The 13969-nt window shown below is 41.0% G+C and overlaps 1 protein-coding gene across 2 annotated transcripts in view; it reads left to right on the plus strand.

The window, feature by feature from the left end:
* The first annotated feature begins 219 nt into the window (after positions 1-219).
* The window catches only part of cert1b (ceramide transporter 1b), a 38191-nt gene continuing 24441 nt past the window's right edge, over positions 220-13969 (plus strand). Inside the window, exons 1-2 of one of the 2 annotated variants that reach the window (XM_053478096.1) lie at positions 220-558; positions 3558-3692. In XM_053478096.1, the coding sequence (XP_053334071.1) occupies positions 418-558; positions 3558-3692 (276 nt within the window). In that variant the 5' untranslated portion in view covers positions 220-417. The remainder of the gene's footprint in view (positions 559-3557; positions 3693-13969) is intronic. The other variant, XM_053478097.1, reaches the window with a different exon arrangement.

Here is a 13969-nt window from a genome sequence, read left to right on the forward strand (position 1 = left end):
GTTTGTGTGTTTTTTTATGGTGAACGTTTTACAGAAAATACGGTCAATGTTTTACAGCAGCCGCGCACGAGACCAGACGAGGGAAAGGTGTTGACGGAGGCGGAGCGGTGGGCGGGGTCTATTTATTCGGACGCGTGATAGTGGGTGTGGCTGTGTTGTGTGTGTGGGAGTAGGAGTGGGCGGGGTTTGTTGTCGGGGCTCTCCCTCTTATTAAAAGGCTTCCTGCTTTAAATGAGCTGCACTCAGAAGGCTAGCCAGGTTAGCTAGCGAATGATATCAACACGGTCGGATGATCCTGGTGGATTTATTTTACATGCGAGGCCGAATCACCACACACACACACACACACAGGCGACCGAACCCCCTCAGCCCCCTCCCCTCTTTCTCCTCGGCTGATCTCTCCCCTCCGCTGCCCGAATGAGCTCCAGTCCGCTCTCCAACGGCAAGCAGATGTCGGACAACCAGAGCTGGAACTCCTCGGGCTCTGAGGAGGATCTGGAGACGGATCCCGGACCTCACGGCGGCGGGGTGGCCGAATTCAGCGGCGTGCTCAGCAAGGTAAAGCCGACACAATTACATCGTGTGTTTACAGCCAGCCTGGAGCTCAAATCTCATCAATACGCCAGAAAATACTCCACTTAAATCTTCTCGCTCTCACTAATGTATTAAAAATTATTTCCTGCACGAATAAATCTGATCTATATATATTTAATACACTAATACACCCAATCTCTACATATTTAGTACACTAATAAACCTGATATTTCTAGAATTTTCTACCGCACGGTTAACTGTCGTCGTCGTTACACAGCGCTCGCGCACTATTTAGGCACGCTACTTAGTGACGTCATGGGTTTTTAAAACGCGACCATGTACATATGTACACGCGCAATTTAACCTATCTCCATGGCAACATGGTGCTAGCTAAATAATGAGCTGTTCTCGCTATCAATGTTGATATAGTATTAGCTCATTGTTTATAGGTTTTTATCACAAGTTTAATCTGATTTCAGCGTTTTAAATAGAAAAACAGACACAATGAGGCAGTATAAACACAGTGAGTAAGTGGTGTTAAATGGGACTATCAAGTCGGCGGGGTTACTATGGGTCATGGTGATGTGGCTAGGCTAAACGCTAACCTGTGTGGAAATGTTGACTGAGACGTCAATAACAGTTTGAGCGGCGCCTGATTATGACGTCATGTTCTGCTTATTAATGCTTATACATACACTGACATAAATAAATGCACTGTGTTTTGACATTGCTGTCAGCTAAATACCAGTTTAAAGTCTTGTAGTGTAATAAATTTTCTATCTATCTATCTATCTATCTGTCCATGACGTCACTATGTAGTGTGTCTAAATAGTAATTATATATAATAAGAAATATATGTATATGTCTAAATGGTACTGAGTCTCTCTGTTGTATAGCCAAATACATGCACTTCAATATGGAGCCACTCCCCCTTTTGCAGCTATAACAACTTCCACTCTTCTTGGGAGGCTGTTTACAAGGGTTTCTTTGGCATGCCCATTCATTCTGTAGAGCATTTCTGAGGTCAGTCACTGATGTTGGACGAGAAGACCTGGTTTAGCAATCTCCTTTTCTGTTCATTCCAAAGGTTGTCGATAGGGCTGAGGTCTCAGGGCTCTGTGTTCGGGCCAGTCAGGTTCTTCCACATCAAACTCAACAGACTATGTCCTTGCTTTGTGCACTTGGTCATACTCGGTCATGATGGAATAGAAATGGGCCTTTACCAAACAACAAAGTTGCTACAACGTTGCATAGGAGCATAACATTGTCCAAAATGTCCTTGTATGATAAAGCATTAAGACTACCCTTTACTGGGGATAATGGAGGCCCGATTAATACACCACAATTCAATAATTAAATTAACAGGTTTGGCCATATACTTTTCTCCATATAGTGTGTGTGTCCAATTATTGTTTATCTGACCTGTTAATTATTGAACTTGGGTGTTTTAATTGGGCCTATATCCCCGCACAAGGTATATGTCTATATAATGTGTATATATGCATGCATATATTTAGTGTGTGTGTGTGTGTATATATATATATATATATATATATATATATATATATATATATATATATATATATATAAAATATTTGAGGGAGAGAGCTTCAGTCCAGAAGAATTTCCTGTGGCAGAAAATGTAAAAATTACAGCTGGTGAGACATTTTAAATAAATGTCTCCTAACAGGGCAGAAGATCACATCTCAGAGGTGCAGTTATAGAAATTTTGTACTGACCAATCAGAATCCATCTTCTAAAGGATCGTTTAAAAATAATTTCTTCAGTACTTGGACTAATCCTACCCCTAATAAAAAAAAAATTCCCCTTCCCATTTTAATATCAACTGTGTTTGACTAATGGCACTTGGTTAGTGGCCTAGTAACACAGTGTAAGTACCTACCCAATGACAGAAACTTCAAAGCACTTTTGGATAAGAAAGCCTGGACTGGATAAGAATGTCTGCCAAATGCCTGAATGTAAATTTAAATTAATTCTTTGCCAGTTTGACATTATACACGGACTTGAATTGAAAAAGATGTCAAATAAGTGAAGGTTCTGGGATGAGATAAGTATGTGTACACACATATATTAAACCCATTAATGTTAGTAGTAGCAATAATAATAACACATGACACGACTAAGGCTACAGTGCCAGTAAAAAGACACATTGGGAAAAAAAACATCTAATTTAATTTTTTTGTTTTTAGTAATTTATTTTCTACATTTTAAAAGAATACTGGAGATTTCAAAACTATAAAATAACACCTATGGAGTTAGGTATTTAAGTCAGTTGTAATTTTTTAAACATGGAGGTCAGCTGTTCTAGCAAGTCCTGGCAAGAACAGTATCGTGCGTTTGCAAAACCCATCAAGCACCATGATGAAACTGTCTCTCTTGAAGACCTTTCTGAGAAAGCAAGACCGCAACAAGCCTAAACCTCTGCTTTTTTATTTTAGAAGTTAATTTAGAGTTACCAGCCTCAGAAATCACCAATTAACAAACAGCACCTCAGATTAATATTAACGTCTCAATATCAACTGTTGAAAGGAGAGTATTGCAGATTTTGAGTCTGCTTTCAGCGCTGATTTACAGTGTAGAAAGAAGTAAAACTTCGTAAAGACCATGGATGCTTATTGGTGTTTGACAAATTTATAACCATCAGAAAAGCTTTGAGAGAAGCATTACTAAGTTAGTAATTTTAGTAATCTATTCAGTTTAACCTTCCTACAGATCCACTGTAATAGTTATACCGCATTCAGGTCAGAGTAGTAATGCTAAAAATAATACAAAAAATAATATAATATATGATTTTAGACCTTCTAAATCTGGTAATCTCAGCTATGCAGTGAGAGAAGAAAACTTCCATAACTCTTATAGTGTACAGCTGTGACCTTCGCCTTCTTGGCCGATCTAATGTGAACGCTTGCTTCTGCATTCGTAGTGCCTGATTTATATCGAGTCTCATTATATAAGGTTGTGAAAGACTCTAACGATGTTCCCTGTCCTCTCTGGCTCCACAGTGGACGAACTACATCCACGGCTGGCAGGATCGCTGGGTCGTGCTGAGGAACAACACTCTGAGTTATTATAAGTCGCAGCACGAGAGGGAGTACGGCTGCAGGGGCTCGCTGTGCCTCAGCAAGGCCGTCATCACGGTAAGAACCCGAGGTGTTACATGGTTACCCCCTTTAAACAGTAGCTACTATGTTACAACGAAGATGATGGTGTGTATCAACAAAGGTCTAGCTAAAGACTAGCTTACCTGACTGAATTTTTACAACGGTTAGTTGGTTAAAGTGTTTTTTAGCTAGGACATAACTCTGTGAAGTAACAAAACCAAAAGGATGTCTGTAGTGTGTGTGGTAATTCCTCTCAACATGGCAACGTGTTCGCCCGCCCCCCCCCAAAAAAAAGGCTCTAAAATCTCTACTTACGACTTATCTCTACATACTACACACAAAATTTTAGTACTTTATTTTTTTTTTCATCCTCATGCTATAGGTCACATGACCTACTGATCTCTATTTAGGCTGTAGGTCACATGACTTTGTAATAGTTGCGCAATACCGTACCGGAAACCCGACTTGCACTTTCGCGTCTCTGGCACGTCGTGTACATTTTATTGTTCTAGATTTTGTACTCGGAGATCAGAGAACAGACCGACCACCTTCTGATCTCTGTTTACGTTTAGTACAAAGCAAAAAAAAAAAAAAATAAAACACAACTGAAAATTATTATCCTGGACGGGAAGTGTGTCACGTAGAGTTATTTCTACTGTTTGTTTTCTAGAAGGAGAAAGCAGGGAGGACAGTGTAAACTTTTCAGACTCAAAGATTAAACTAATAAATAAATAAATCGCTTTTTTGTATAGAGGTATTCAGGTTAAAACTATACTCTACAGCCTTAGGTAAAAAAACAAAACAAAAAAAAAACAGGGCTTTAGATGTAACGTGTGAGTGAGAAATTGTCTTGACCAGAGCCTTTGACGATTATAAATAGATGATTTCGGGCTTGAAGCAGGGATCAATCGATCGATTGATCGATCGATCACAAGCTATGTTGTTGTTTCACTGATTACCATCACAAACTGTTCTGGCTTATAGTCTCTAGTGCGATGATCTGCGTTGAATTCATTGTTTTTTGGTGTTGTTCTTATGATGATAATAATAATAATAATAATAATAATAATAAAAATAATAATTATTAACAACAAAAGCCTAGAAGGTTAAATGGCCACTTTTAGCTTTGTTAATTTTTGCCATGCTCCGTCTATTGAAACACATCACTGGGATCCATTTTGAATTTTTCTACTATCTCCAAAACGATAACGAAGTAGACTTTGACTTTTACATGTAACTTCTGGTCTGTCTAGCCAGCGCAAAGTCCTCCGTGACCGCCGGTATAAGTTACAACCTGTTTAGCGACTGGGATGGTAGAGCTGCGACGCAGGGACAGAGATGCTATCATCAGCTTTGGGCAACCTGCCAGACAAAGACAGAGTGTGGCCTATTTTGTTCCTATTTGCACTTACACACACACACACACACACCTGGCAAGCGAGGAACCTCTGTGACCTGCAGCACGGTGATTATCACCTGTACCCGGCGTTCGACATCTTATCTTTATCTCGCCGACTGATACCGATCGAGCCGCTCAGCGACTCCGCTCCTGAAGTCGAAGCGAGCGCTGCGTTAAAGATTAGCGAGTCAGGTGACCCGGGTTAAACAGGCCACTCTGCGGAAGCAGGAAGGGTAAGGAGTTAAAAAATAAATAAATAAATAAAATAAAATAGGAGCAAAGGTTTAGTTGTCATAGAAACGGCTTGAGTGAGGGCTTGCAGCCTTTCACCCCGTCTTGGTAATGATTAAACCACGGATCGTAAACCACAGCGGCGATTCTTCACCCAAGCATGAATACACTTACTCGTACTGTGTGTAAAGACCTCACTAGCTTCCACCTTCCTGATGGTTCAGTTCCTACGCTAAGGGCTCTAATCCGACAAGTCAGACGAACCCAAGGTGTGGCGCTGTTACGTTTTTTAACTTCTCATTCTGTGTACGTGAAGAAGAGGCCCCGGAAAGATGCTAATTCCAGGCCCGAGCGCGATGACTGACGCCCGCTGACACAACGAGCCATATTTGGAAGCTCTGTTAGTCTGTTTACTTTTTCAACGTGTTTAAAAAAATATATATACATCATCATGCCATGGTGTGTGGCGCTGCGCCTCATGTCTTCTCTTCTCTCTCTCTCGCTCTCTCTCTTTATTCTCTGTCTCGGTTCCTAATCTCGTGTTTTGCATTTTCGAATTGAAGAATGAAAATGGAGTGTTTTACAGGCGGGCCAGTTTGACAGGGAACAAGATGTGCACGCACACATACACACACATGCATCCCTGGGCCCGTTTTATGAGGTGTTCCTAACTGAATCCGGCACTTTTAAAAATTATTATTATTATAGCAGGTTAACGCTTTGCCCTTGCATGTCTGGATGTGACAGGAAGTATGTCTGTACGTGCATGTGTCTGCGTTTAGCCCTCTTCGGGTTGGACTCGTTTCTTAGCGCGATGTCTGCAACGACAGAAATATGCACGTCTCGTCTCGGATCATGTCCCGACAGCAATGGGCCCGCACGCACGATCCGGTGTAACAGACCTATATATAGCGCGGCTCTCGTCACATAACTCGTTCTGCGTCACGCAGTACTGGGAGACTAATAAACGGAGAGGAAGCTGACGCGGTGTCACCACAAAGTCGTAGACGTAACCATGCTCAGAATATGGTGTAGCTTTGTGGTAATTATTAATAAGACATTTCATATTTAAAAAGAAATCTGTTTACGGTTGCATGTAATGATGTAGGATCCTTCTATTCACTTTCTATTAATATGACCAACCAGTCATTTATCCTTCCGTCCCTCCCTCCCTCCCTCCCTCCCTCCATCCATCCATCCATCTTCTGACCAGTCATTATAAATAATTTGACCAGTCGTTAATCTAGGAAGCCATACATCCATCTAATTTATGAAAATGACCATCCATCTACCCAGTTACTCTGTATAAATTTGACCAACTAGTCATCCATCCATCCAGCTACTCCATAAAGATGATCAACCAGTCATTAATGCAATGCATCCTACATGCATATACTGTATCCTTGCCCACCCACCTCTATAAATATGACCATCCATTCATCCATCTTCTATAAATATCGTTAATATAAAAACGCCATCTATCCATCCAACCATCTAACCATGCATCCATACATCTACTTTATAAATGGGAATATTCATCCGTCCATCCATCCAACCATGCATCTTCTCTCTACAAATACAACTAAAGTCACTAACCATCCCTCCAACCATCTATTTGTCCGTCTGTCCACCTGTCTGCCTTGTCAACTACCAGAAGTTTGTTCATCCCTTACAGTGTTCTAGAATGTCTGCAAAGCAGCTTCCTGTTAGCCATGTTCATAAAGCTGCGCCTCTTCAGTCTAGCTTTAGATTAATGTTGGAGTTTTGGATTTAGAGCTTTAGGACAGCTAGGTTCTGCAAACGATCGACCGTATCAGGCTATCTACGTAGCTCACAAAGTTAACCAGGCTAAACCCATGATAATAAATATATGATCAGGGCGAGCAATAATTCAGATCAGCTATTCAAACGTATCCAACAGCGAGGATATTTTCTCTTGGTAATGGATGGAAATATGAAAGCTTTCTTTCTTTTTTTTTTGCATAAAACATTGTCGTGTCTTTTATTAGCTCTAAACTAAGCAGGCTTAATGCACATCGATGGCGCAGTATAGACAGAGCGGGACGGAGCTGGACACAAACCCCCAGACTGTCTGCCTCTCTCTCTCTCTCTCTCTCTCTCTCTCTCTCTCTCTAATGAGCTGTAGCAGGCCGATGGCCAGGGAGCCAGCTCTGATCATCATTACCCTGATGCGCCGGAGGAATCGAACAGGACGTGATTGCATTTTGTGTCGGTTAATGTCCGTCTTTAGAGGACAGGGAGATGAGACATGCTCGTAAAGCACTATTTCCAGCTGCAAAGGGCTCGAAAGGGTAAACGAATAGACGTGTCCCGATCATCAGGACCAACTGTATTAGTCAGATAATGTCATTTATACAGTAGTATAATCAAGAAGTGGGAAAAGGATAAATTTATTAGCTGGTGCTCCAGGCAAGTGAGATCTCCAGCCGCGCATGGCTCGGTTGCGTGGAAACGAATCAAACAAGGATAAACTAAAAGCAGCAAATAAACTGCAAAGAGAAGGATTTATTAGCCTTGTCCTCGGTTTGTCCTTTTATTCTGAATGTAACCATCTTAAATTTATTTCTGCATCTTTAAGTTCAACCATGAGGTGAGTTTTGTTCTGGACATTTCTCGAATATTCCTCATCCTGAAAAGATCATGCGTCGTCCATGTAACGTGAATCAATCCATCGGTAACGCTCGGAGCAGGCGAGGTATGTAGGTGGCGGGATTTAAAAGTTAGTGTAGAAATCTCTGTAGGATTATAGAGGAACTGCAACATTTTAGCACATGAAATGCAAACATGGTAATTTAAAAAGTATTTGAGTCAGTGTGGGGAATAATTTATTGTTTATTTTCCTCACATCTCTATTTGTTTTCCCACTTCTAGTTGTTTTTCAAGATGTTCCACATCAACAAAATCTGTTTCTTTCTAGTTGTTGAACTTGTTTGTCTGCCCGGGTGACTGAATAAACAAAAAAACAAAACGAATAGCTGCTCGTCCTAAAACCGATAAATTATTGCACCTGTTTATATAAACATTCAATTCAATTAAATTTTCCTTTGTATAGAACTTTTAACTCTGGTCATTGTTGCAAAGTAGATTTAGATAATCGAAAGAATATCATGGAAATGTGAGAAAATGTGCCTTAGTCAAAATGATCAGATCGTCCCTGATGAGCGAGCCAAAAGCGACGGTTGCAAGGATAAAACTTCCTGAGATGGCAACAGGAGGAAACCTTAAGAGGAACCAGACCCAACAAGGGAATCCATCCTCATCTGGGTGATAACGGACAGCGGGGATTGATCTGATTGATCCGTTCGTTATTAGAAGCTCAGGTACAAAACTGTAGGAAATCTCACACTTAATATCATCGCTAATAAGTAAACTAAGGGAGGGACTAATAAACACGCTACTAAGTAAAAGTTTGTTCCTCCTTGAGGTGTCAACGCGTCTTGAAATCTTTCTTGTCCTTTCAAGATCGAACAAATCCGTTCCACACAAATTTACTGTTTAATTTAGTCACTTATCAAAAGGTAAAAAAAATAAATAAATAAAGTCTCAAAGGTTAGTGAAGCCAGAGGGCATCGATGTAGGACATCAGAGATGTGTTTGTACAGCGATTACGAGCAGAAGTGACCTTCTGCCACTCGTCGATTTAAACCTTAGCTTGGGGACAGTGAGGTATTGAGGTACTTAACTTTACCCTCGAAAGGGTGTTTCTCTTTGTTTGTTTTTTTTTTTTTTTCTTTTTCACTTCCACACTTTCAACCGAAGTTCCTTCTTGTCGCTGGTTCTCATTTATGGTTTCATTAACCGCATAAAAATGAAAGCAAAATGTTATGGAATGAATATCTCACTTCGTAAAATAAAATTAAATAAATTAATGAATAAAGCTTTAAAGAAATTAGAATTGCATGTGCATTACTTGGTTGCTAGTTTAAAAAAAAAAAACACAACACAAAAGCTGGACAAGCATTGTGTCATAGGGTAAACATAGGGTGTCCCAGCGACAAAGTGTACCTCCCCGCCCCTTTTCACTTCATCTCCATCATCTGTAAAAGAAACACTTAAATTAAACAATAGTGCATTCAAAGGTAAGGTTTCGGACAGGGGTGTGCCGGGTTCAGCTCTCGCTGCGCTAAACAAAAGCGGTCGTAATCGCAGGCTCGCTCCGCTTTCATCTCAACAATGTCGCGGCGTACGCCAAGACCAGGATTTGCTTGCGCTCGAGGAAAACGTGCTCTCGGGCAACGTGCTTGCTGTCTCTCACCCTTCCCTTGACCTGTGCAACATCAGGACATGACCGGATACCTGAAATAAATCTTTACTTTTTTTTTTTTAACCCCCGTCATTTTAAACGCACACGCTTCTCATGCGACGGATGCGTCCCTGACAGGGAGACGGACACACACAGGAAGACGTAGCGGTAGGTAGAGGCTGCTTTGGGATCGGGCAGGTCGGGACAAGCGCTCCAGGGCTCTTTAAAGCGCCGCTTATCACATGTTTGGACAGGAGGAGGAAAGAACGAGGGGAAAGGTCGAGGGGAGGGGGAACGCAGCCTGCGACAGGACGGGAAAGCAATAGAAGGTTAGAAAGAGAGGTTAGATGAAGCGATAAGAGGAGGAGGAGGAGGAAAAACAGAGGGACATGAAAGGAGATTCTTAGTCTTTAAACATAGTGTCTTGGGTTACAACACACACAGTTCTATGAGCTGATGTGAACTGAAATGAATCACAACAGAACAGCCCCACCATGGCTTCCCGCTGTGTAGGTGTGTGTGTGTGTGTGTGTGTGTGTGTTTTGCATTTCTGCGAGCCGTGGGCGTGTGGTTGTGCCAAGGTAACGCTTCAGTGCTTAAACACTGCAGAGGCTCAGTTCAGTCTCGGTGGCTGGAACCTATTCCCGAGCTCGTCTGTGCTGATTCGGCGTTTTACTTCCTGGTCTGCCGAGAGCTCTTAAAGAAAACATGCGTCTGAGGGGTGTTCGAAAAAGCTCGGCTCCTGCGTTTCTCCTCCGAGTAAAAGACGGCAACGAGGATTTCAGCAAATACAAACAATTGTAAAAACAAAACACGTCCTGACCGCACCTTGTAATGTTGTTTTTGGTCCCGCAACAAGAAATCAGACTATGATGATAGATCGATAATCTAGTTTAATATATATTTTTTCCCCCTTGTCGAACGTAGTGTAACGAAGTGTGTTTGTATGTGTTTGTGTACAAGGTCCTACAAAAGTGTTTAGTGTTTTATGTTAACTCGTACAGTGTATATGGTTTGGCTTGTATTGAAACGCTGCACAGTACGATCTGTAGATTATATTCACAGATTAGCAAATGATGTGCAGCTAAAACAGGAAGTAACCTGACCAGGTGAGTCTGTCGTTATTTACAGTACGTAACTGGCACTTGCGTTGTATCGCACGTTTTAGAGACACACAGACCCGCCCCCCCAACCATGCGCCATTTCAGCATCCTCATTACATCATGAACAGAAAACATATGCTGAACTGAGGACTTGCCAGCGGGGGTTTAAAGACCTCCCTCCCTCCAGGATAAACAGATGGGTGTGAGGGGGAAAAACAGACTTTTGCAAAGCACCATGGACGAGAGGTGCCGCGCAACCGAATGTTTTAAAAAAATTATATACATTTTTTTTGGAGTGACGTATATTTTGTACAAACGTTCAGTCAGAACGGGTGAAGATTAACCAGGTGGAGGACACTGGGTGGTGTAAGTTTTTTTTTTTTTTTTTTTTTTTTTTTTTTTAATTAAAAAAATAAATTCTCTACATGTCAAAACAAGTGAAGTAGGCATGAGGTTTGTGGTTTTGTGCCTTGGTCAAAGTGAAGGAGGCGTGGCTTTTATAGCTCAGTCTCTGGAGAGGAGGCGTGGCTTTTGTGGCTCAGTCTCAGGAGAGGAGGCGTGTCTTTTGTAGCTCAGTCTCAGGAGAGGAGGCGTGGCTTTTGTGGCTCTGTCTCAGGAGAGGAGGCGTGGCTTTTGTGGCTCAGTCTCAGGAGAGGAGGCGTGGCTTTTGTGGCTCTGTCTCAGGAGAGGAGGCGTGAATGAGTGGCTTTTGTAGCTCGTCTGAAGAAAGGGGTGTGTTTTTGTATTTCAGTCTTAGTAAAAGAGGCGTGGCTTTTATAGCTCAGTCTCATGAGAGAAGGCGTGGCTTTTATAGCTCAGGCTCAATAAAAGAGGTGTGACATTTTGTTTATCAATCGTATTAAAGAAGGCGTGGCTTTTTTTAGCTCTCTCAGTGAAGGAGGCGTGGCCTCAGTGCTTTTGTCCCTGTTAAAAAGGCGTGGCATCTGTGCCTCAGTCTCAGTAAAGCGGGTGTGGCTTCAGTTCAGGTCAGTTTCAAGAAAAGAGGCGTGGCTTTTATATCTCGGTCTTAGTGGCTTTTGTGGTCCTCGGCTCAGGAAAGGAGGCGTAGCCGTTGTGCCTCTGTTTCAGTAAAGGAGGTTTTGAGCCTCAGTCTCGGTGAGGGAGGTGTGTCCTCTGTGGTTGTCAGTTACAGTGGAGGAGGCGTGGCCTCCGGCAGCCTTAATGAAGATTGATCGATGATTTCACATTAAATCTGGTCTCTGGTTGCTCAAATAGGGATAACTGCAGGCTGGAGCAATAAGTGTGCCAAAAGGTCGGGGCGTGGCGAAGGGTAGAGGGCATATCGAAACTGGTGGGTGAATGGAGCTTTTTGCGTTGGCCAATTAGCGTGCCGAAAGGTAGGGGGCGTGTCAAAAGCTTTTCCATTGGTGAAAAGAGCTTCTGCGCCAATATAAATAATTTTTTTCTTTATTTTTGTTATTTAATTGTTCGTTTAATTGTTGTCGACAGACACATATTACTGTGAGACGAAACACGGACAGGTTTTTCCTCGAAGTAATCGTTGCCAGTTTGTATCGGTGTCCGTTTTGCGCTACAGATGTTTTTAGGCCTCGTGAAATGTTTTAGGCCTCATCATTTTATTCTGACCGAGAGTTTGAAGGATTCTGTTCCATGGACTGCTACTACAGCATAAATGAATGAGCAGATTGAGTGTACAGGTTGGGTGGAGTACACTCTTAAACGGAGCAGCTCTGCCTCTAAATAAAATGTTTTATTGGCTAAAATTGTGTCTGTTTACTGAATAAGTGCCACTTTTAAAGGTTACTAAACTGTACCCATCCTCCTCTTTATTGTGGTGTTTTATGAAACATATTTGTCCTTATCAGGCAATGTCAAAGTCAACGTTATTGTCAATTCTGCTACATGTACAGTGCATACATATAGAGAATTGAAATTACGTTTCTCTCAACCCTTGTTACAAATAACACTGAAAAAACTTAAATAAACCTAAAAAAAAAAAAAAATTAAATAACCCAAACTTGGAGAACAACAGGGGTAAGATAATTGAGTTACTGTTCTGCAAAAAGGGACAGTTTACAACACAGAAGGCTGATATGGTGAAAACGGAACAGTGCAATAAGAATAGTGCAAGTCTGCTTATTTTAGTTGATTAAAGTGACATTATAAAGAGCAATATAAAACAGTATAAACAAGAATTGTTTTTAGTTTTTATGCACTTTTAGTAAAACTACAGAAAAACAACTGTCAGTTCAAAACATATTATAAATAACTAATTCTGTAACTTTTTTGGACATCTTTAAGCAATACAAAGTTAATAGTATTCCAAAAATATTAAAATTACATAAAAAATTTTTATGAACAGCTTATGGTACTATATTTTTTAAAATAATTGTAATTTGATTTTGATTATGGGTTTAATACAGTTAAGGCTAGAAGGAATACAGCTCGAGCTCTATTGGGCATGCGCACATCAATCTAACGTTATTTTCTCTCACTATACAACAATAAAACTTTTTGTATTGCAGAAAGGATTAGTTTTAGACGTGAAAAATGATCCAATGGGTGTAACAATTCAATTCATTGTTAGTTTCCGGTCGGAGCTATATATCCCTTTTAGCAACGACCATGACGCAAACGCACGAGGATGATGTCAGTAACTCATGGCAACGCAGTAGAATGTTTAGAAAGGAATATTTGTAATATCAACATTTTAAAGGAAAAGAATGGAATTTTAAAATAGAGCATTATGTTGGCTGCATTATTTAAACATTAGAAAGAACAATAGCGTTTAATATTAGCCTTTAAACAGGCAACTTATGCAACCAATCATGAAGACCTTTCGGCACGCCCCCTACCTTTCGGCACGCCCCCTACCCATTACTCCGATCTGCAGCTACCCCTGTCTCGATTTCTGGCTCATTCATGTTCTGTCTTTCAGACGTTCAATATTAATTTCTCATTTTGCCTCATCTCCGTCTAATTTGAATAAAAGCCCACATTTTATTATTTATTTATTTTCATGGTCAGTTCTAGTGAGCGTTTGCTCTCCAAATCGATGCCGAGCTTCTGCAGCTGCGCCGATCTGATCGTCGAGGTTCGGCTCATTTATTTAGAACAGAGATAAAGATCTGCAATAGGCGTGTGAGTGTTTACAGCTGGCTCTCAGTGAGGCAGAGAGAGACACAGCTTGGAGATGTAGGAGGTGGGGTTTGGAGTTTTGGGGATATGAAGGAAAAAAAAAAAAACAACAGAAGACCGGAATGCCTTGCTTTGATCTACCTATTTATTTAATACAGTTTTAGAATTTAATATAGATTAGAAAAGAACACTAAAA

Source organism: Clarias gariepinus, chromosome 19 (assembly GCF_024256425.1).
Source record: "Clarias gariepinus isolate MV-2021 ecotype Netherlands chromosome 19, CGAR_prim_01v2, whole genome shotgun sequence".
In the NCBI taxonomy this organism is placed as follows: domain Eukaryota; kingdom Metazoa; phylum Chordata; class Actinopteri; order Siluriformes; family Clariidae; genus Clarias; species Clarias gariepinus.